Source organism: Schistocerca nitens, chromosome 12 (genome assembly GCF_023898315.1).
Source record: "Schistocerca nitens isolate TAMUIC-IGC-003100 chromosome 12, iqSchNite1.1, whole genome shotgun sequence".
Lineage (NCBI taxonomy): Eukaryota > Metazoa > Arthropoda > Insecta > Orthoptera > Acrididae > Schistocerca > Schistocerca nitens.
In genome coordinates this window covers 106,130,341-106,153,666 of record NC_064625.1, presented here as the reverse complement: position 1 = coordinate 106,153,666, position 23,326 = coordinate 106,130,341, and the positions used below count along the sequence as shown (strand labels likewise).

The 23,326-nt window shown below is 39.7% G+C and overlaps 1 protein-coding gene across 1 annotated transcript in view; it reads left to right on the top strand.

Annotated features, from left to right (window-relative positions):
- Window positions 1–15,254: 15,254 nt before the first annotated feature.
- The window catches only part of LOC126215067 (protein timeless homolog), a 506,610-nt gene continuing 498,538 nt past the window's right edge, over window positions 15,255–23,326 (top strand). Inside the window, exons 1-2 of the mRNA XM_049941715.1 lie at window positions 15,255–15,501; window positions 20,603–20,756. Coding sequence (XP_049797672.1) covers window positions 15,408–15,501; window positions 20,603–20,756 — 248 coding nt within the window. The 5' untranslated portion in view covers window positions 15,255–15,407. The remainder of the gene's footprint in view (window positions 15,502–20,602; window positions 20,757–23,326) is intronic.

Here is a 23,326-nt window from a genome sequence, read left to right as displayed (position 1 = left end):
CATGCACGGTGGATACAAGCAGAAACAGACACATACAAGATGATACCACAAATGCCTGAAGTGATAATTTTGCAACATGAAGTCACCCAAGCAATTAATTCTACTCACAATTGGAAAGCCCCTGGAAATGATAAAATAGCAAATTTCTGGTTAAAGAAGTTCACCTCAACACATTCACATCTAACTAAATTATTTAACAGTTACATTGCAGACCCATACACATTCCCTGATACACTTACACATGGAATAACTTATCTGAAACCTAAAGATCAAGCAGACACAGCGAACCCAGCTAAATATCGCCCCATAACATGCCTACCAACAATATACAAAATATTAACTTCAATCATTAAACAGAAATTAATTACACATACAACACAGAACAAAATTATAAATGAAGAGCAAAAAGGCTGTTGCAAAGGAGCACGAGGATGTAAAGAGCAACTGATAATAGATGCAGAGGTGACATATCAAGCTAAAACTAAACAAAGGTCGCTACACTACGCATACATTGATTACCAAAAAGCTTTTGATAGTGTACCCCACTCATGGTTACTACAAATATTGGAAATATACAAAATAGATCCTAAATTGATACAGTTCCTAAACATAGTAATGAAAAATTGGAAAACCACACTTAATATCCAAACAAATTCAAATAATATCACATCACAGCCAATACAGATTAAGCGTGGAATATACCAAGGAGACTCATTAAGTCCTTTCTGGTTCTGCCTTGCTCTGAACCCACTATCCAACATGCTAAATAATACAAATTATGGATACAATATTACTGGAACATACCCACACAAAATCACACATTTGCTATACATGGATGATCTAAAACTACTGGCAGCAACAAATCAACAACTCAACCAATTACTAAAGATAACAGAAGTATTCAGCAATGATATAAGTATGGCTTTTGGAACAGATAAATGTAAGAAAAATAGCATAGTCAAGGGAAAACACACTAAACAAGAAGATTACATATTGGATAACCACAGCGACTGCATAGAAGCGATGGAAAAAACGGATGCCTATAAATATCTAGGATACAGACAAAAAATAGGAATAGATAATACAAATATTAAAGAAGAACTAAAAGAAAAATATAGACAAAGACTAACAAAAATACTGAAAACAGAATTGACAGCAAGAAACAAGACAAAAGCTATAAATACTTATGCCATACCAATATTGACCTACTCATTTGGAGTAGTGAAATGGAGTAACACAGACCTAGAAGCACTCAATACACTTACACGATCACAATGCCACAAATATAGAATACATCACATACATTCAGCAACAGAAAGATTCACATTAAGCAGAAAGGAAGGAGGAAGGGGATTTATCGATATAAAAAACCTACATTATGGACAGGTAGACAATTTAAGAAAATTCTTTATAGAAACTAGCAAAATACACAAAGCAATCACTCATATAAATACATCGGCTACACCACTACAATTTCATAACCACCTCTACAACCCTTTAGACCACATAACATCAACAGATACGAAGAAAGTAAATTGGAAAAAGAAAACACTTCATGGCAAGCACCCGTATCATCTAACACAGCCACACATCGATCAAGACGCATCCAACACATGGCTAAGAAAAGGCAATATATACAGTGAGACAGAAGGATTCATGATTGCAATACAGGATGAAACAATAAACACCAGGTATTACAGCAAGCATATTATTAAAGATCCCAATACCACAACAGATAAATGCAGACTTTGTAAACAACAAATAGAAACAGTAGATCACATCACAAGCGGATGTACAATACTAGCAAATACAGAATACCCCAGAAGACATGACAATGTCGCAAAAATAATACATCAACAGCTTGCCTTACAACATAAACTTTTAAAACAACAAGTTCCTACATACAAGTATGCACCACAAAATGTACTGGAGAATGATGAATACAAATTATACTGGAACAGAACCATTATAACAGATAAAACAACGCCACATAACAAACCTGACATCATACTCACCAATAAAAAGAAGAAATTAACACAACTAATCGAAATATCCATACCCAATACAACAAATATACAAAAGAAAACAGGAGAAAAAAATTGAAAAATACATCCAACTGGCTGAGGAAGTCAAGGACATGTGGCATCAGGATAAAGTTGACATCATACCAATTATACTATCTACTACAGGAGTCATACCACACAATATCCACCAGTACATCAATGCAATACAGCTACATCCAAACATATATATACAACTACAGAAATCCGTAATTATTGATACATGTTCAATTACCCGAAAGTTCCTAAATGCAATATAACACATACCGTACAGTTAATAGGAAGTGACGCTTGATCAAGGTCCGCGTCACTTTCCATTCTCAACCAGACTTAACGTCTGAGAAAGTAAAGAAATAATAATAATAATAATAATTTTATTGTCGTTCAGCTGATTACAGCAATAGACAAAGTCAAGAGCATATATTTCTACATAAATTACTATAGCGAAGTGAATTGGTTTACATAACATAGGTACACGTTAGTATTAACCAATTACTCTAGCCCCTCTCCTCACGTTCGGTATGTGGAATCGATTCGTCAGTATTTGATGTGGTTTACGAAATATATCCAGCGGTAACGTTAGGTGACTCACCCTGTATACCCATTTCTCGCCATTTGCGGCAAGTTTTAATTTTCTGCTTTAACATGAAGAAATCTGCGTCTGTGACTCTTAAAATGCTGGGTAAGATCAATGGTGAGGGAACTATTGGCGGAAGAACGTGCAGAGAATGTTTTCAATGCCTTAAGAATGGTGATTTTGATGTCGAAGACCAGCATGGGAGGGAAGACAGGTTTCCGTAGCTACTGAAACAGACAAAGTCAGTCACAGGACATCATTATCGAAGGCAATTGATGCATTGGAGCCCAACACTGAAACACAAACGGCCACAATATAGTGATAGACAGGTAAAGGTAATTTTTTAGCAGGTAAGTGCTTGCCCCCCATGTTGCAAAACCCGTCAAAATATACATGTAAACGTTGAAACGAGAAGTCCTATCCCTCCTACTGCATTCTCCATATGTTGATCTCTCTGACTACCACCTTTTTTGATCAGTGGCATACAGTCTGGCTGACCAGCAAAAAAAAAAAAAAAAAAAGAATGGGTCTGAGCACTATGGGACTTAACTTCTGAGGTCATCAGCCCCCTAGAACTTAGAACTACTTAAACCTAACTAACCTAAGGACGTCACACACATCCATGCCCGAGGCAGGATTCGAACCTGCGACCGTAGTGATCGCGCGGTTCCAGACTGTAGCGCCTAGAACCGCTCGGCCACTCCGGCCGGCAGGCTGACCAGCACTTCCGATCATATGAACAAGTGCAAAATTGAATCAATTCATGGATCCCCACAAAAGACGCCCAGTTCTTCCGCCACAGGATTAGTATGCTGTCCGAAAGATGGGAGAATGTAGTGGCCAGTGATAGGCAATACTACGAATCATAATTTTTTGGTAAGTTTTTCACGATGAAGCCCCGAACTTCGAGAAGAAACGGTGGAAGCAAAGTTGTAGACCTAGTACTAATTTTAATAAAATTATGTAAAGTATATATACGAGGGCAGTTCAATAAGTAATGCAACACATTTTTTTTCTGAAACAGGGGTTGTTTTATTCAGCATCGAAATACACCAGGTTATTCCCCAATCTTTTAGCTACACAACACTATTTTTAAACGTAATCTCCATTCAATGCTACGGCCTTACGCCACCTTGAAATGAGGGCCTGTATGCCTGCACGGTACCATTCCACTGGTCGATGTCGGAGCCAACGTCGTACTGCATCAATAACTTCTTCATCATCCGCGTAGTGCCTCCCACGGATTGCGTCCTTCATTGGGCCAAACATATGGAAATCCGACGGTGCGAGATCGGGGCTGTAGGGTGCATGAGGAAGAACAGTCCACTGAAGTTTTGTGAGCTCCTCTTGGGTGCGAAGACTTGTGTGAGGTCTTGCGTTGTCATGAAGAAGGAGAAGTTCGTTCAGATTTTTGTGCCTACGAACACGCTGAAGTCGTTTCTTCAATTTCTGAAGAGTAGCACAATACACTTCAGAGTTGATCGTTTGACCATTGGGAAGGACATCGAACAGAATAACCCCTTCAGCGTCCCAGAAGACTGTAACCATGACTTTACCGGCTGAGGGTATGTCTTTAAACTTTTTCTTGGTAGGGGGGTGGGTGTGGCGCCACTCCATTGATTGCCGTTTTGTTTCAGGTTCGAAGTGATGAACCCATGTTTCATCGCCTGTAACAATCTTTGACAAGAAATTGTCACCCTCAGCCACATGACGAGCAAGCAATTCCGCACAGATGGTTCTTCTTTGCTCTTTATGGTGTTCGGTTAGACAACGAGGGACCCAGCGGGAACAAACCTTTGAATATCCCAACTGGTGAACAATTGTGACAGCACTACCAACAGAGATGTCAGGTTGAGCACTGAGTTGTTTGATGGTGATCCGTCGATCATCTCGAACGAGTGTGTTCGCACGCTCCGCCATTGCAGGAGTCACAGCTGTGCACGGCCGGCCCGCACGCGGGAGATCAGTCTTGCTTGACCTTGCGGCGATGATGACACACGCTTTGCCCAACGACTCACCGTGCTTTTGTACACTGCCAGATCACCGTAGACATTCTGCAAGCGTCTATGAATATCTGAGATGCCCTGGTTTCCCGCAAAAAGAAACTCGATCACTGCCCGTTGTTTGCAACGCACATCGGTTACAGACGCCATTTTAACAGCTCCGTACAGCGCTGCCACCTGTCGGAAGTCAATGAAACTATACGAGACGAAGCGGGAATGTTTGAAAATATTCCACAAGAAATTTCCGGTTTTTTCAACCAAAATTGGCCGAGAAAAAAAATTTGTTGCATTACTTATTGAACTGCCCTCGTAGCTACTTACTATAAAGATGGCATACTGAGTTGCAGAGTGTGATGAAAAGACTGTTACATATAAGCTTTTCATGAAAGCCTTCTTCAGAAATTGAAATGCATGCACCTTCACACAAGCGAGAACACCCCACACACACATGACCACTACCTCCAACCACTCTATTCAGACTGCAACAGAAACTTATTAAAGGGAGCAACAATCTGGAGCATGGCGAAGAAGGGGTAGAGACAGCAGGGAACGGGTGGGTAAGAGGAATCGGCACTGCTTAGCGGAGTATGCCGGGACTGGAGATGGCAGCACATGGCTGGCAGGTGCATGTCGGGATGCTGTGGGGGAGGGAGAGGAAGGGGAAAATCAGAGAGTGGAAAGGAGAGGAGTGGCCCACTTTGCTCTAGGCCACAGTTTGGTGTGGCCACTCATCCTTGTCAACAGCTGGTTGGTAGTCATGCCGATATAAAAAGCTGAACAATGATTGCAGCAGAGCTGGTATATAACATGGCTGCTTTTACAGGTGGCCTGCACTCTGATGGGGTGGGATAAGCCCACGACAGGACTGCAACAGGAAGTGCTGAGAGGGTGGATTGGGCAGGTCTTGCACCTAATTCCAGAACTGAAATGATCTGCGAACACTGTTATAAACTTTTTCATGAAAATCGACAGCCCCACACAACACCCCCAGCCCTACATCCAAAATTTAACCTTGCTGGACTTGTTAAAGACCTACTCTTCTTCTCTGATCCCTGCAATGGAAACTCTTTTTCGCCTTCAAACCTTCCAACACTGAACCCTACCTCTTTCAGTTCACATCACCATCCAAACATGGTCCTCCACCCCTCCCACCCATCTACCCCATGGTAACCTTTCAGGAATTTCTTATCTCCAACTTGGCTTCACCATCCTTCTCCCTTCCCCACGTCCCTTCCTAAGACCACCAACCTTTCAGCAGAAGAAAGGACAGCCATACACAACTTCAAAACAGATCATAACCTTATCACCCTACATGCAGGCAAAGATTCCATCACTGCATTAAGAACTGAAGTGACCACCTGGTCAAAGGCCTCTGCTAATTGTCTCACACCTCCACCCATACTCTGCCAGAGTGATCCCATCCCAGAAGTCCAACATCATCTCCAATCCCTGCTTAAAGCCTTAGGCCCTTCCCAGAACAACTCGCCTTAATTCATTTCTCTCCTCAATCCTATGACACCTCACACACACACCTTCTACATGCTCCTCCAAATCCACAAACCCAATGATCCTGGACACGCCATTGTAGCAGGTTATTGTGCTCCCATTGCAAGAATTTTGGTCCTCATTGACTAACACCTGTAACCTATTGCCCAAAATCTAGCCTCCCACTTCAAAGGTACCGATCACTTACTTCAACACGTCCAGTATCCACAACCGTTTTCCCTCTTTGATCCCTACTTGTCACTCTTGACACTACTTCCCTGTACACTAACATCCATCATGCCAATGGTCATGCCACTATAGAACACACACCGAGTGAGTCTGTGCAGTGTTTAGCACACTAGACTCGCACACAGGAGGACGATTGTTCAAACCCATGTTCGGTCATCCTGATTTACATTTTCCATGATTTCGCTACATCACTTCAAGCAAATGCTGGGATTGTTCCTTTGAAAAGGCACAGTCGAATCCTTCCCCACCCTTCCCTAATCTGAGCTTGTGCTCTGTCTCTAATGGCCTCATTTCCAACAGGACATTGAACACTAATCTCCTCCTCCTCCTTCTCCTCCTCCTCCACCTCTACCTCTCCCCGACCCTCTTCCTCCCACCTCTCCCCTCTCCACCTCCTCCACTATTGAATACCACCTGTTCGAATATCCTTCAGACTCCAAACTCACTACCTCATACGAGGTGCGGCTAGAAAAAAACCGGACTGATGCTGGAAAAAACATTTATTTACAATTTTTTACAATTTCATGTTATCTCCTTCAATGTACTCTCCTCCTCGGTCTCTACACCGCTCCATACGAATTTTCCACTGTTCATAGCAATGCTGCAGATCATTTTCGGTAAGTCCATACATTACTTCCGTCGCTTTTTCTTTTACTGCTTCAACAGTCTCAAATCTAGTTCCTTTCAAAGCTGACTTGACTTTAGGGAAAAGAAAAAAGTCACAGGGGGCCAAATCAGGTGAGTAGGGTGGATAATCTAAGATGGGAATGTTGTGTTTTGCCAAAAACGTCTTCACTGACAACGCACTGTGAGCTGGGGCATTGTCTTGGTGAAGGATCCATGACTTTTTTCTCCACAAATCGTTCCGTTTTCTCCGTACTCGCTCACGTAGGGTAGCCAGGACGCTAATGTAGTAATGCTGATTCATTGTTTGTCCCTCTGGTACCCAATCAATGTGCACAATCCCTTTGATGTCAAAAAAAAACAATCATCATTGCCTTGAATTTCGATTTTGACATTCGTGCTTTTTTTTTTTGTCGTGGAGAACCAGGAGTTTTCCAATGCATCGATTGGCGTTTAGTTTCGGGATCGTAAGTAAAAAACCACGATTCATCGCAAGTAATAACATTTTGTAAGAAGGTGGGATCACTTTCAATGTTTTCCAGGATGTCAGAACAAATCATTCTTCGGCGTTCCTTCTGTTCAATTGTGAGACACTTTGGAACCATTTTTGAACACACTTTGTTCATGTTGAAACTTTCATGAAGAATCTGCCTAACACTTTCCTTGTCAACTCCTGTTAACTCAGACACTGCTCTGATTGTTAAACGGCGATCTTGTCGAACAAGTTTACCGATTTTTTCAATGTTTGCATCAGTTTTTGCTGACAATGGTCTGCCAGTGCGAGTGTCATCACTGGTGTCTTCGCGGCCATCTTTAAATCGTTTAAACCACTCAAACACTTGTGTTCGCGATAAACAATCATCGCCGTACACTTGTTGTAACATTACAAACGTTTCACTTGCAGATTTTCCTAGTTTGAAACAAAATTTGATGTTAACACGCTGTTCTTTCTGTACACTCAACATTCTCCGACGCACAGACAAAACGTCAACTACTTAAAACAGACGCCACGGGCAGACTGAGTGCAGGAGGCAGATGAAACTCGAGCAGTAGGCGGAGCGAGAGTCACGTGACAGGCCACGCGACTTTCAGCCTTATTGCATTCGTTTTATTGTTTCACCAGTACTAGTCCGGTTTTTTTCTAGCCACACCTCGTATACTTTACTAACTATATGCTAACACACAACTACTTTTCCTTTGAAGGGAAGTTGACAAACAAATATGTGGCATGCCCATGGACACATGCATGACATGCTCCTATGTCAATCTGTTTATGGGCTCTCTAAAGGAAACCTTTCTAGCCTACCAAACCCCAAATCCATGATCTGGTTCAGATAAATTGATGATATCTCCATGATCTGGACCAAGGGACAGGACACCCTATCCTCATTCCTTCACAGCCTCAACACCTTCCCCCTCATTTACTTCACTAGGTCCTCCTTAGCCCAGAGTGCCACCTTCCTGGATGTTGACCCTCTCTGATGGCTCCAACCACATCTTTGTCCACATTAAAACCAACAACCCCCCACAGTACTTGCATATCGACAGCTGTCATCTCTTCCACACCAAAAAATTCCTCCCATACAGCCTGGCCACTTGGGGACAGCATATCTGCAGTGATGAGAACTCCCTTGCCACGTATGCTGAAGGTCTCACAAAGGTCTTCACAGACAGACACTACTGCCCTGATCTGGCCTGAACATACGTAGGTTTCCCATGCCATATCCCTACACGCTCTCAATCCTCCCACCATCCCCAAGAACCAGCTACAAAGGAACATCCCGAACTTGAACTGAACCACATGCTTCACCAGTATTTTTTTTTTTTTTTTTAATCTATCGTCATGCTCTGAAGTTAGGGACATCCAACCCAAGATCTTTCCCACCCCTCGTAAACGAGTTTTCTGTCAGCCAGTCAATCTCCGCAATATCCTAGTCAGTCCCTATGCCGCTCCCATTCCCAAACCGTTGCACAGGGCACATATACCTGTAGAAGACCCAGGTGCAAGACCTGCCCATTCTACCCACCCAGCCAGCACTTTCTATTCCAGTCCTGTCACAGGCGTATCCTACTCCATTGGAGACTAGGCCGCCTGTGAAAGCAGCTCTGCTGCAATCATTGTTCAGCTTTTATATTGGTATGATGACCAATCAGCTGTCCAAAAGGATGAATGGCCACAAGCCAACTGTGGCCAGGAGTAAAGTGGACTACACTCTCGCACTACATGGAGCTGTACATAACATACTTCATTTCAGAGGCTGTTTCACAGCCAAGTCTGTTTGGATCCTCCCCTCCACCACCAGCTTTTCTGAACTGCACGGATGTGAATTATCTTTACAACACATTCTCCAATCCCGAAATCATCCTAGCCTCAATTTACGGTAACCTACTGTTCCCATACCATCCATACAACTGTTTACGCCCCTCTGTGCTGTCATCTCACAATTCGCCTCCCCTCACCCTTCTTCTACATTGCTGTCTGCTGTTACAATCACTGGTATTTTCCCCTTTGTTCCTCCTCTTCTTTCCCCTCCAAGTTTTTCTCCGTCCTCCCCCACCCATACAGCCAACCAACACTCCATCTATCAGCTCTGTCCTGTCACTTTTAGTCTTGGTATGCTCCATTAGACAGTGGCAATTCCTCTTACCCCTCTCCTCCCTCCCTTCTATACCTTGCTATCCCTCTCCCTTCCCCACCATGCCACAGGTTGTTGCTCCTATGTAACAAGTTTCTGTTGCAGTCTGGCTGGTGTGCACAGAGGTGGCATTCCTGTGAGTGTACGATGTTGTTGCTTGTACGAATGGGTGTGCATTTCTCTTTTTTGAAGAAGGCTTTGGCTGAAAGCTTATATGTAACAGTCTTTTTATCATGCCTGTCTGCAACTCAGTATGTCACCTTTACGGTGAGTAGCAGTCTATCTTTTCATAATACTGTTCATATATCAACTTGTATTTTTCATTGTTTGAAACACTAATTTTCATGTAAAAGTGAGCTTGATTTAATAAACCTAAATAAATAATGTAAATATCCGTTTCTAATTGTATGTTTTCTTTCATGAGATTTTCTATACAGAGATTTACTAGAAATTTCCTTCCTTTTTCACCATTTGGCGTTTTTACATGTTACATCACACAGCTGTCATTTACTAGAAACTCTGAAGAAGGAATATATCTTATGATAATTGTCCTATCAAATAGAGATACTGTGGTTGGCCTCCCATGAATCATGGTTGGCATATTGTTATTGCAAAAATCATAAAAGTCAATCTCTGTATTAATGGAAATATAGTTTGAGTGTTCTGCTGAATTCATAATAACATCGTCTCAGATTTATGGTATCTAATTCCTAAAAGATCTGGCAGCAGTCTGCTAAATTTTTTTTCAACTGTCTTTCTCCTTTTCTTTCTCATGGGTTTACAGTCTGTTTTGAGGCATTGCATCATACTGTGGTGAAGTACTCATATCTAAGAAGAGGTTATACAGGTGAATAAATGTGAATAATACTTGGAAGTTAGCCCTAAACAAACTACAGTTGTATTAAAGGCATCTGACTGAAACCACTGTTTGTGTGCATCTAGTAATAGCAGCAGTAGGAGCAGTAATAATAGTAGTAGTTTTATTCATCTGTAGATTACTTTTATAAGGATATTGGACATGTCATGGAATTAAAATTTAAGAATAACAAAATATCATAATTCATAAATAAGGCATTTACATACTTACAGGCACAGTCCGACAAGGAGGGGGCAAGTAGTCAGCTGTGGCCTTAAAACAGAAATCGTCCCACCATTTGCCTGATATAATTTAGCGAAACCACACAGAACCTAAATCAGGATGGCTGGATGAAGATTCAAGCTTTCATTCTCATGAATACAACTACTTCATTTGGTTGATGCCTAGTGTACAATACTGTTTTACAAAGAAGTTATTTATTAATGCAAAAGGCTAGTGCTACACTGTTACCTTGCCCCTCACGTCCAGTCACTGCACACAGTACACACACATTGTTTCATAACATAACACTGCATGCACTATTAGGAATTATCAAGGCCATTGTGACAAATTTTGGTTTCCATTAAGTGTTCTGCAACTTTCCATTTGTTAACTTGAAGAATCGAGTCAGTATTCTTCTATAATGAATGTGATGTTGAACTCAGAAATAGCATAAGGTGTTAGCATTATGTAGTGCATAGCTTTGGGAGTAAGGGTTTCCAGAACAGAAAAGAAAGAGAAATAAAAGGAAAAAATGAAGGAAAAAAGCTAGCATGAAAGTGTTGTGTGAAATGGTAGATGTTTTACTACTACTACTATTATTATTATTTATTTGTGCTACATCCTCCTACCAAACTCATACTCTGTTGGATCTAAGTACTAGAATGTATTGCTTAACAGAGACTTTTTAACTCCCATTTTAAATAAGTTTGTTTTAGTAACATGTATTTAACAGTGCTGTAGTTTGTTTGATATGTCATTTTTATGCATTTGCTAGTATGATGTGTCTTAGATATGATTAAACCAACCAGTCCTGATGGAGTGCCTCCAACAAAATTGTGAACCCCGAACATGGGGCTTTCGCTCTGGATCATGTAAGTATTTTGCAAGTGTTAGGACTGTTACCCAATAAAATACACATGCTCTACTGCATGTCTGCTAAGTGAAGTCAATACATGATAGATGAAAACAGTACTGAATGATAATAAAGTGCGGTAGCGTTCTCGCTTCCCACGCCCGGGTTCCCGGGTTCGATCCCCGGCGGGGTCAGGGATTTTCTCTGCCTCGTGATGGCTGGGTGTTGTGTGATGTGCTTAGGTTAGTTAGGTTTAAGTAGTTCTAAGTTCTAGGGGACTGATGACCATAGCTGTTAAGTCCCATAGTGCTCAGAGCCATTTTTGATAATAAAGTCATTAGAACAATCTATGAACAGCTTTTACTTACTTCCTAGCTTGGTGATATTTTATTTATTCTCAGGCACAAAATCTGTCATGAGTGAAACTGATAATAGCAAACTTTGGTGTGTAATGACCGTACAGCAATATAGCAATAAAAAATGCTTAGAATGAGATAAATAGAAAACTGAGAGATGCCAGTGTGAAATGGCTGCAGGGAAATTGAAAGAAAAAATAATAATAATGTTTATTGGAAGGATTAATTAAGAATGTAGGGAAGTCGAAACAACCTTCTGTGATATTAAAAGCAACAGCACGAACATTAAGACTGCAAGAGGAACTCCACTGTTAAATGCAAAGGATAGGTGAAAAGAATACATCAAAGGCCTCTATGAGATAGAGGAGCTGTTTGATAATGTGATAGAAGATGAAATGGTAGTCAATAAGTAAGACACAGGGGATTGAGTATTAGAGTTGAACAGAGTCTTGGAAGAATTGTGATCAAATAAGGTGGGGGACACAGGTTACATTCCTTTGCAATTTTTAAAATCATTGGTTGGAGCGGCAACCAAATGGTTATTGGGTTGTATCTGTGAGTCTGGGAACACACTTTCATATTTCTTGAAAAATATAATTTAGACATTCCAGATACGTGTGAGAACCATCATATAATCAGCTTACCATCTCTTGGCTACAAGCCACTAAAAAGAATAACATAGAGGAGAATGGAACAGAAACTTGATAATATAGTAAGGGAAGATGTGGCAGAACGTAAATAACTGATTTATAGCTTGTCAAAGGATTTCTTACAAAAGCTTCTATTATTTCGTGAGTGGATGAGTGGTCTTCTTCACCCCTCAATCATGAAGCTGAAAATTTGTTAGATGACACACAGGTTGATTATAGAGAATTTAAATCAACCAATCAACCAGTAAGGCACGTCTGACATTACATTACTTTTATCGTTTTCCATGAATCCCTTGGAGAGGAATATCTGGGATGTGGTTGTGGTGTGGAAAGAGTCAGACCATCAGACTTTTTTTTTTTTTTTTTAAGTTGGTAATGGAGGAAAGACTTAAGAAAAACCAAGCCAGAGCTATAGGATCTGTCAACATGGGAAAAATTATTCAACGTTGCAAAGCTTCCTAAATTCTCAGGAAAATGGTTGTAAGGTAGAGCAAAAAGCATATAATATAAAATATGACCAGCAGGAGGAAAAAATGACAATGGAAGACCATGAACAAAGTTTTAAAAATTGTGTAATACACGGATATAGCCATTAGTTCCTACTTCTCAGTTTATACATTGAAGAAGCAAATCTGTTAATAAAACAAAGATACAGGAGTGGGATTAAAATTCACAGCGAAAGGATATCCATGACAAGATTCACTGATGGCATTTACTATTAGCACTCCAGGAGTACTGCAGGATCTGCTGCCTAGAATTAACAGTCTAATGAGCTTACACTATGCACTGAGAGTAAACCAAAGAGAGACAAAATCAGTGAGGAGTTGCATAAATGAGATTAATGATAAACTAATTGGAGACCATGAAGTAGGCAAAGTGAAAGCATTCTGCTACCTTGTAAGCAAAATATCCCATGACAGACAAAGCAAGGAAGATACAAAATGCAGACTAGAACACGTAAAGAAAGCATTCCTGGCCAAAAGAAGTCTCATAGTATTCAACATGAGCTTTAATTTAGGAAGAAATTTTTGAGAATGTACGTTTTGAGCACATCATTATATAGTAGTCAATAACAGGCTGTGGGAAAACTGTAACAGAAGAGAATGCAAGTGTTTAGTATCTAATGCTGTAGAAGGATGTTTAAAATTAATGAACTGTTAAGAAATGAGGAGGTTCTCTGTAGAACTGACAAAGAAAGAAACAAATGGAGAACACTGACAATAAGAAAGGTCAGGATGATAGGACACATGTTAAGGCATCAAAGAATAACTTCCGTGGTGCTCGAGTGAATTGTAGAGGGTAAACACTGTAGGGGGGAGAAGGAGACTGAAACACATCCAACAAACGATGGAGCTCATTGAGTGTAAGTTCTACTCTGAGGTGAAGAGGTCAGCATAGAAGAGGAATTCATAACAGATTGCAGCAAACTAGTCAGAAGACTCATGATAAAACAAATATCTTACTCAAATATCCTAAATAAAATTTTAAAAAATAGAACTAAACACAAAGAAAACTTACTGAATGAATTTCTAAGAAAATCTGAACAGCCCATTTCAGTTATTATACATTCGTACAACCAAAAATACTATGTGAAAAAGAACAATGGCACTTCACTAAGAAGGCTGTTGTGGTAAAGCTGCTGTTTGCATGGTGCTATTATGGTTTGGGACTATAGATATTTATGCTTTATGTGCCACAGTTCAATAAACCGAGATGACAATTACAGCTAATTTACCATTTATCTCACTGTTAATAAGGTCGAAAATGGTACTTTTGCTGCAAATAATAGTGTTGAACTGCGCTTCAAAGTGAAAGTTCAGACACCTGAACAGAATATTTGGATACAGGGATTGAATTCTGCTTAACTTGTAACATTCATATCAAACAGATCTTGAACTTGCTAAAATAGAGACGGGTAACATGGTCTGTGTTTAGTTGTGGTAGGAAAATTCTATTTTTGAAGTATTAGTTAAAAACAGAAGGTGAGCAGTAAAATAGGAAGAGCATTGGCATTTTTCATAGTAACTGTAGCTGTTTTACTCCTAATGTACATAAACATATACAAAGTACAATAATTTAGAAGTAATTCCCACAGGCATCACTAAGAGTAGAAAAGCACTAGTCATAATTTGTTGTTAGTTTATTTTACATAAGTTGCCTGTGGTAGTTGTTTATGCCTATGCCTGTATAATTAGTTGTTAGTTTATTTTGCATAAGTGTGATGCAGTCACTGCTTATGCTTATACCTGTATAACTTGACCTATTTCCCAGGATGACATTAACGGGACAGATATGTAAAGGAATTTTCGCCTGATACTTCATACAAAATTACTGAAACGAACTTGATTTTATACATAAAAGCTATATTGTCTACGGATTCAATAAACATTACGTTACATGATTGGATTGAGTGGTATTGTACAACGAAATTGTCTCGTAGTGTACAATATAATTAAAAGGTGTTGATGTACGTGATCACATATATTCCTTAAAATCCGCTTATACAAAGTCGGTAAGAACCGTTCATCTCCATGAGACTTAGGATGCGGCGACAATTGTAAGACCCTGACAGAGAAGAAAGACATTCAAGTGAACCGCTCTCCAGAGTGCGTTAGTCAGTTGTTTCAACCATGTGATTTTGCGCGCGAAATAACAGAAGTAAATAAACGGATTGGGAGCTGTAGTGGCGTGTGGAGTGTTGACGTGAAGTGTAGCGCAGAAAGTGAATTGCTGGTTTGTGTCTTCCAAACATTGACACAGAAGTCTATATGTGTGTGGTGGAATGAAATAAACCGTGCAAAACGTATCAAACGAGAAAATCTAAATTTTATTTGCCATGTCTTCTTTGTTATTTGCTGAATTAGCGGCAACTTGCAATGCTCTCGGCTTCTCTGATGGCAGTAAATACTATCCGGATACACACTGTAAAGGTTAGTATGGTTTACAGTTAATGTAAAATGTTAATAACTTACCGCCGTCTTCATTAGGATTTTGTTTTGTCGCAAAATATTCGGGGTATAATACCTAACAATGAGTTCTCGAAACAATTTGTTTTAGCCGAGGGAGTGTGTCACTGAGCAATTTTATGATAAATGTCTTTCAAACTTATCTTTTTGTTGACACCTTTGTTGTATTTTTGATCAGAGTGTTTTGAAATTAAGTTACTTACAAGGGGCTGCTTTATTTGGTGTGTATTACAGTTTTATTTATTAATTTGCCAAATGTCAGTTGTATAGTTTTTGATAAATATGCGTGACACCTGTTAGATTCCGCCGAGAATGGTTTACTTTTAAAAATTAGTTAATATCAGTGTTTCACATGAAGGAATTTTACTATTGTCACAACCAAAACTGCTGTCACCATTTCAGAAGTTAACCATGCAGGGAAACTAACTGCCCAGTGTGTATAAGGGATTGAGCCATGTGGCGGGTGTTGTTTTGTCATAGATATCACTGTTTGGTTTATTTATTTATCCATTCAAGGGTCATCTGCCAAATGCTCATTTCCATCACAATACAGTGAAATTAAATACAGTACCTCAAAATTACATACGCACAGAATGTAGAACTATGATATGAGGGTAGGACAGGTGCCGGCCGTGGTCCTGCTGGAATTTCCCTGAAATGATTTAGGGAAAACATAGATCAGGATGTGTGGACAGAGAAAAATCTGTCCTTCCAAATATGAGGTCATTGTCTTAATGACAGCACTGCCTTATTTGGTTAGCCGCTATTGTTCAATGTTCTTTTACTTACTCACAGTTTCCACAAGGAAATTAAATTGATATAATTACAGGTATAGTCTAGTAACATTAACCGACAGTATAGTTGTGCAGCCGTATCACATGTAACTGCATCGTGCAGACATCATTGTTTATCTATATTATTCACAATATTCTATTGTGTGTGAATGACAGTACACTACTAATTTGCACAGTATTGTGAATTGATGCTTAGTTTGGCCACCAGCATTTTTAAATGCGATTGAAATCGTATCTCCTTGACAACTCCTTCTATACCATAGATGAATTTTTGAATAGGAATAAATAAATCAATAGGTATAATGGGTCGACAGAAGCGTCCGATCCCACACGTCGGCTTTGACCCGTGACGTAAGGGTGTTGTCGTGTGTGACGTCATGACGGCTGCAAAATATATATATATTGTGCCATTTAAGGGCATGGAGTAGGTAACAAAAATTTCACCCCTTTTTTTTAAAAACCCATCATTCATGTGTGCATTTCTTATGCACTTGGCACGCTCCACATCATAACAGTTACCTTGAGATTGATCAGTGGAACATGTAACTAACTAACTCACGCTTCATAATATTAGCACATTTTATAAATATTTGTGCTTTGTGTTATAGCAACATTGTAGTTCTTGTCTTGTCAGATAGCAACAATGTGGAAATGCCAGTCATCATGTCTGTGATACTAGCAGTTTCCATATTTTGAAATCATAGGCCCTGGCTGTGCAACAGTATTCGTGATACATGCTACGTACATAACACATTTTTTGTGAACAATATCTGACATCATTAGAAAAGTCATGAAAGCTAAAAATTGCGTAAATGGTTTGTATGTTGCCATTTCTTCCTCAGAGAAGTTGAACTGACATGCGAGAGGTTGCAGTTCTGGTCTAGGGAACTTGTAAATAACTTAACTGTCAGTAGGTCCACCTTGCATGTAGTCACATTTTTAGACAGTGTTCTGTATGCGTTACCTTAACCTGTCATTCCCCCTACACATTTTATTTTTCATTGTATATTAACGTAGTATTTTGACTTGTAACTGGTAGGTATTCATTTGTCATGTGGCGTACCTTAAGAATGGCTATACATATCCAGAGATTACTAAGTTACTAAATAACATTAAAGACAATTCTACAGCATAATATAGGTGAATATCACCATCTTTTATATAATTTGTCACACCATTAGTCACCGCCAGGAAGTCTTCAAATGACCCTCGTAGGTACACGCAGGACATGTTGAGAAGACATGAGCAACTATCTGTCATTCAAACTACTGCCACAATATGATGATTAAGATTTGCCCCACTTGCGGAGACTGTATGCGTATCTTCCACGGGCCATTCAGTTCCGTTTCAGAGTTGTCCAAATAGTCCGAGGGTGGTCAAATCCAGGAAGTTTTCCTGGATCCAGGGCAGTTTCAGGCATTGTGGTTGAAAGTTTTGTTGCAAGCAGCATTTCCATCCGTTGATGGCATTGAACTCTGGCTGCGATGAGAGTGGGATGTCTTGACCCTCAACTTTTTCACTCCACACGGAATACATCAGTCGATACTGGAACATCAGGGTTATCAGCAGTCTTCTGGTATTCACATAGTAGTGCACTCTATCATCTGGTATCATAAATTGGAATTTGACTTGAGATAGATAACCAGTAGGCTATGTTGGAGTAGATTGTGTTGATCTGCTAGCAATGTGCATAGATTCATTAAGTTGTACATCTTTCTTTTCCACTTATGGACTATTAAGCCAGACAGTTATACAGTGCTCTGCTGCTGAGTCTATCAGTCTGAGTGCTGACGTACAAAAAGTGTTCGCTGACGATCTCCTAGTTAAACTGAATTTTTCACAAGACGTGGATTCTCACGGTTCTTTTCACAACCCTCCAGCTACAAATAGTTGTGTTGTGCGTTTACTTATCTTTATATGTAGAACTCTGAACATGGAGAGGTTTATTGAAAGAGGTACTGAAGGCTCAAAATCAAATTTGGTCCAAATGAAAAGAGAATAAGGAGGTGTAGAATAAAGCCTGCTCTAACCTAATATTTACACTTATTTTTCTAGAGTTTGCATCCTCCATATTGTTGTTTCATTCACGATCATTGGGATTCTCTTCATGCAACATATTATGGATCAAGTGGGTCGAATGAGTCAGGTGGCATAGTGATTAGCATACTGGACTCACATTTGTCAGGATGATGGTTCAAATCTGCTTTGGGCCATTCTGATTTAGGTTTTCTGTGAATTTCCTAAATCACTTAATGAAAATGCAGGGATTGTTCTGTTAAAAGAACACAGCTGATTTTCTTTCCTACCCTTCCCTAACCCGAGCATGACCTCATTGCCGGCAGGCGTTAAACACTAATCTCTTTATCAACTGAAGCATTTAGTATTGCAAGATTCTGTTTGTGCTCCATAATTCATCACTGAATTATGTTCAGTTTTACTACTGAATGTAACTAGTTATAATTTTATGTTTTATAACTGAGAAATAAAGATTTGTAATTCTTAATAGAAAACTGGCATGTGAACTAAAAATGACACATGAATAGAAGTTGGAATACTCAAGGTTAGAGTAAGTGCTATCTGTGGCGATTTCCACAGAGTTTAATTGGCTCTTGTACTTTGCCTGATAATTTTGTACTTTGGCCTACTCTGATGTGTAGATCATGCACAACCTTTGAAATCCTAATGCGAACATCCTTCATGTGGCTTTCTCATGTTAATTTTCGAGGATAATTAGTGTAGGTTGTTTCAGCTGATGGTAATGTCAGTAGAACATAATATTATCTGCCTTCATTGTACATATTTGTAAAATGTTTTATGCCAGACTTCATGGTGTTTTTTTTTTTTTTTTGGGGGGGGGGGGGCATCAGTTACATCTCATGGTCACATTTAGTGTTTCTGCAGGGTGAAGTAGTTCCCTGCTACAGTCATTTCTTTGGCAGGAAGATTATGTGCTTTTCCACCCAAACACTGCATGTCCACATGCAGCCATTGGGATGCAATGTGCTATTTGTGGTGTACAATGATTGCCCTGGCCGGCAAGACCACCAGATCTTTCGCCAATTGAACACATATGGGGGATCCTGAAACAGGAATTTGCTTGTTCTCCAGAGCTTCCAAGAAGCATTGCTGAATGACAACAAAAGGTGCATGGGACAGTCTATCATAGTAGGATGCTGTTTGCCATCACTTTTATGTGAGATTACTCACACATGTTGCCACCAGAAAGGGGGGGGGGGGGCTGCAGGCAGCGGGGGGACACCGTGCATTGATGCGACTGTTCAGGCGTACATTACTGTGACGTGTGTTTCATTCTTGCCAATGGTGAACTCCCCCTAGCAGTGTATTATTAATCACTAAATACAACTGCAAAATCTTTGTCATATAAAATGCTGAATTCCATTAGTGGATAATTCTTGAAGTTAGGCCTACTTGAGGTCTGATGTATTCCTTGGCAATTCACTTACTACTACAATTTCTTTAAGCCACTTTACAGTCTTTTTTGCAGCAGTAATCTACTAAGCTTGCCGATTTTTTTCGACACAACTTTTTGCTGCCAAAGAGAGCATGTGGACAAAACATGATATTTGACTTTTCCTTCTCCATGCAATTTCTACTCCTTTGGCCTCTACACTGATGTCATTATGAAATAGGCACAGAAAAAGATTTATACTCAAATGGGGCACCCTCAAGGGAAGACTTTTTATGTGTTCACTAGTGTATACCATTATTATTCATTACTAATGATCTCAGTGGCTCAGAAAAGTGTTCAATATGTGGCCACAAAAGTCTAAGTAGTTGCCCAGCAACATACCATGTCTGACATGTAGTAAAGCAAATTTTAGTTACAAACTAGTAACGTATATAGCTTTAAATTAAACTCAGGTGTATCAGTATTTACGTTTTTGGCATATTATTAAAGACTAATATGGTCATGCTTTCACAATTTAAACCAATGTGCAGTTAATTAACCTTCAGTGGCTAGCCTTTAGCCATGTTCATAATAAAATCACGTGTCTGGTCCCTATAAACTAAACTAGTAACAAACTAAAGCTGTCCACAGTGAGAATACTATAGTACAGTAATTTATTCATCCAGGATCATTTTACAATGACACAGGATTTGTCAGCAATACGAGGAACAACATAAGTCGTATGTATAGACACACAAATATAGGCATGTGTGTTTAATGAGGAGAATACATGTGGTTGGCCACAGGCCTAATGTAAGAGGTAGAGCAGAGAGAGAGTACATACATTGTTCCTGTCTTACAGAGACAGTGAGAGATCTGATTCGCTACCTGAGACGTGACGATGAAAACCACGAAATCCGCCGACACTTGGGCGAGGCACAGGTGCTGCAGACGGACCTCTTGCCCATCCTCAAACAGGAGTGGAAGGATTCTGATCTTTTTGATGTTGTCATCAGGTGAGCAGATGAAAGCAGTTGTTATTCATACTCTTTTTGTTAAACCCTGCAGAATATTGTGTAACGATTATATCTTGTGTGAGGAGCTCTTTGGTAAGTTGCAGGTGCTTGCAAGTGATATTTTAATACGCCCCTGTGATTTACAGTCTTTTAACTTTGTGTGGTGCACATGTACCAAATGAAATGAGATTTGAAATTTTCTGTTCGTGTTCAAGTTGCTCTGTTAACCCTTTTTATTATTTTGACAAAAAATTAAAATACCTAGTATACTTGGGCAACTTAAGGACAGAGGACAGTCCTTCAAAAAAATAAAACCGCACCCATATCCGTTTCAGCACTGATAGTTAAGAATTTGGCTGCTGGAGAGCATCTGGTCCCACATTTGTAGCCTGGGTGTTGTGGTTGAGGTGATTGCCACAGGTATCCTCTTTACTGTGTGTTGCTTCGGATACTCGACAGCAAAATGCCTGATTTAAGCCTCTCTCCTGTATTGTTGTTTGGGCAACGCTTTTAAAAAGGTATGGCTGTAGCGATCCTGTGTTTGACATTAAATTTAGTGGCTCAGAAAGTGAGGTTGAATGTGATGTTACTTCATTAAAGACTGCAAGTGACAATAGTTCGTCAGTTGAGTGACAAGTGCTTGCCAATGGTACCAGATAAATACATCCACTGTGTTCCATTTATGTTCTCAGGAAACTTTTGCAAAATACGTGGTTATATTTCAGAGCTACACACAAACTAAAAAAGACTTAAAGTTTCAAGGTATGTCCATTAAAGCCCAGTGCATGAGTATACTCTCGATTTTATTGTTGGCGATCTTCAAAATTTTGTAACTCATTATTTTGACCTTTGAAAGCTATATACGAGGGTTGGAGCTTTAATAATGACAACTATTTATTTACAGCTCTTACAAAATAGATACGTGTTTCAAAGTTTTACTTTCAAATTAGTCACCAGCATTGTGTATAACCCGTTGACAGCGATGTGGAAGTCGTAGGATACTCTGAGCAATGCCTGTTGTGTTGACGGTTCAAGCAACATGGTCTATTGCCCGACTAATTCGTAACAGTTCTGAAGCGAATGCTGTGAAGTGTTTCCTTCAGTTTAGAAATTGAGAATCATTTTTGGAACACAATCTATGACCAGCTTAGATACAGAAGTGATGACACTTTCTGCAGGACAATACTCAAGCATGTACAGTACAAGCTGTTACTGATTTGTTTGACTGATGGGGCTGCTAAGTGCTATACCACCTGCTGCACTCCCCTGACTTAAGTCCTCGTAAGTTCAACTCAATTTCTAAACTGAAGGAAACACTTCACGCCATTCGCTTCAGAACTGCTACAAATTCGTCAGGAAATAGACTGCGCTGCTCAAACTGTCAATACAACTGGCACTGCTAATGGAATCCTACAACTTCCACGTCACTGGCAATGGGTTATACACAATGCTGGTGACTACTTTGAAGGTCAGTAATACTTTGACACACGTATCTGTTTTGTACGAGCTGTAAATAAATAGTTACCACTATTAAAGTTCCAACCCTCGTATGTCTATATGTAATGTCATTCATTGTAGGATGTTTTTCATTCATTAAAAAAATATTGTTTGAAACATAATTTTAAAAAAAATCAATGTCTTAAGGTGCTAAAGATAATATTTATTCCTGTAATGTAAAATCCTAAATAGAATACAAGCACTATAATGGATAATGACTACCAGACACCATATACTGTAATTGTTGAGAAGTGGCTAGGCATACGAGGTGCGGCTAGAAAAAAACCGGACTGATGCTGGAAAAAACATTTATTTACAATTATTTACAATTTCATGTTATCTCCTTCAATGTACTCTCCTCCTCGGTCTCTACACCGCTCCATACGAATTTTCCACTGTTCATAGCAATGCTGCAGATCATTTTCGGTAAGTCCATACATTACTTCCATCGCTTTTTCTTTTACTGCCTCAACAGTCTCAAATCTAGTTCCTTTCAAAGCTGACTTGACTTTAGGGAAAAGAAAAAAGTCACAGGGGGCCAAATCAGGTGAGTAGGGTGGATGATCTAAGATGGGAATGTTGTGTTTTGCCAAAAACGTCTTCACTGACAACGCACTGTGAGCTGGGGCATTGTCTTGGTGAAGGATCCATGACTTTTTTCTCCACAAATCGTTCCGTTTTCTCCGTACTCGCTCACGTAGGGTAGCCAGGACGCTAATGTAGTAATGCTGATTCACTGTTTGTCCCTCTGGTACCCAATCAATGTGCACAATCCCTTTGATGTAAAAAAAAAAAAAAACAATCATCATTGCCTTGAATTTCGATTTTGACATTCGTGCTTTTTTTTGTCGTGGAGAACCAGGAGTTTTCCAATGCATCGATTGGCGTTTAGTTTCGGGATCGTAAGTAAAAAACCACGATTCATCGCAAGTAATAACATTTTGTAAGAAGGTGGGATCACTTTCAATGTTTTCCAGGATGTCAGAACAAATCATTCTTTGGCGTTCCTTCTGTTCAATTGTGAGACACTTTGGAACCATTTTTGAACACACTTTGTTCATATTGAAACTATC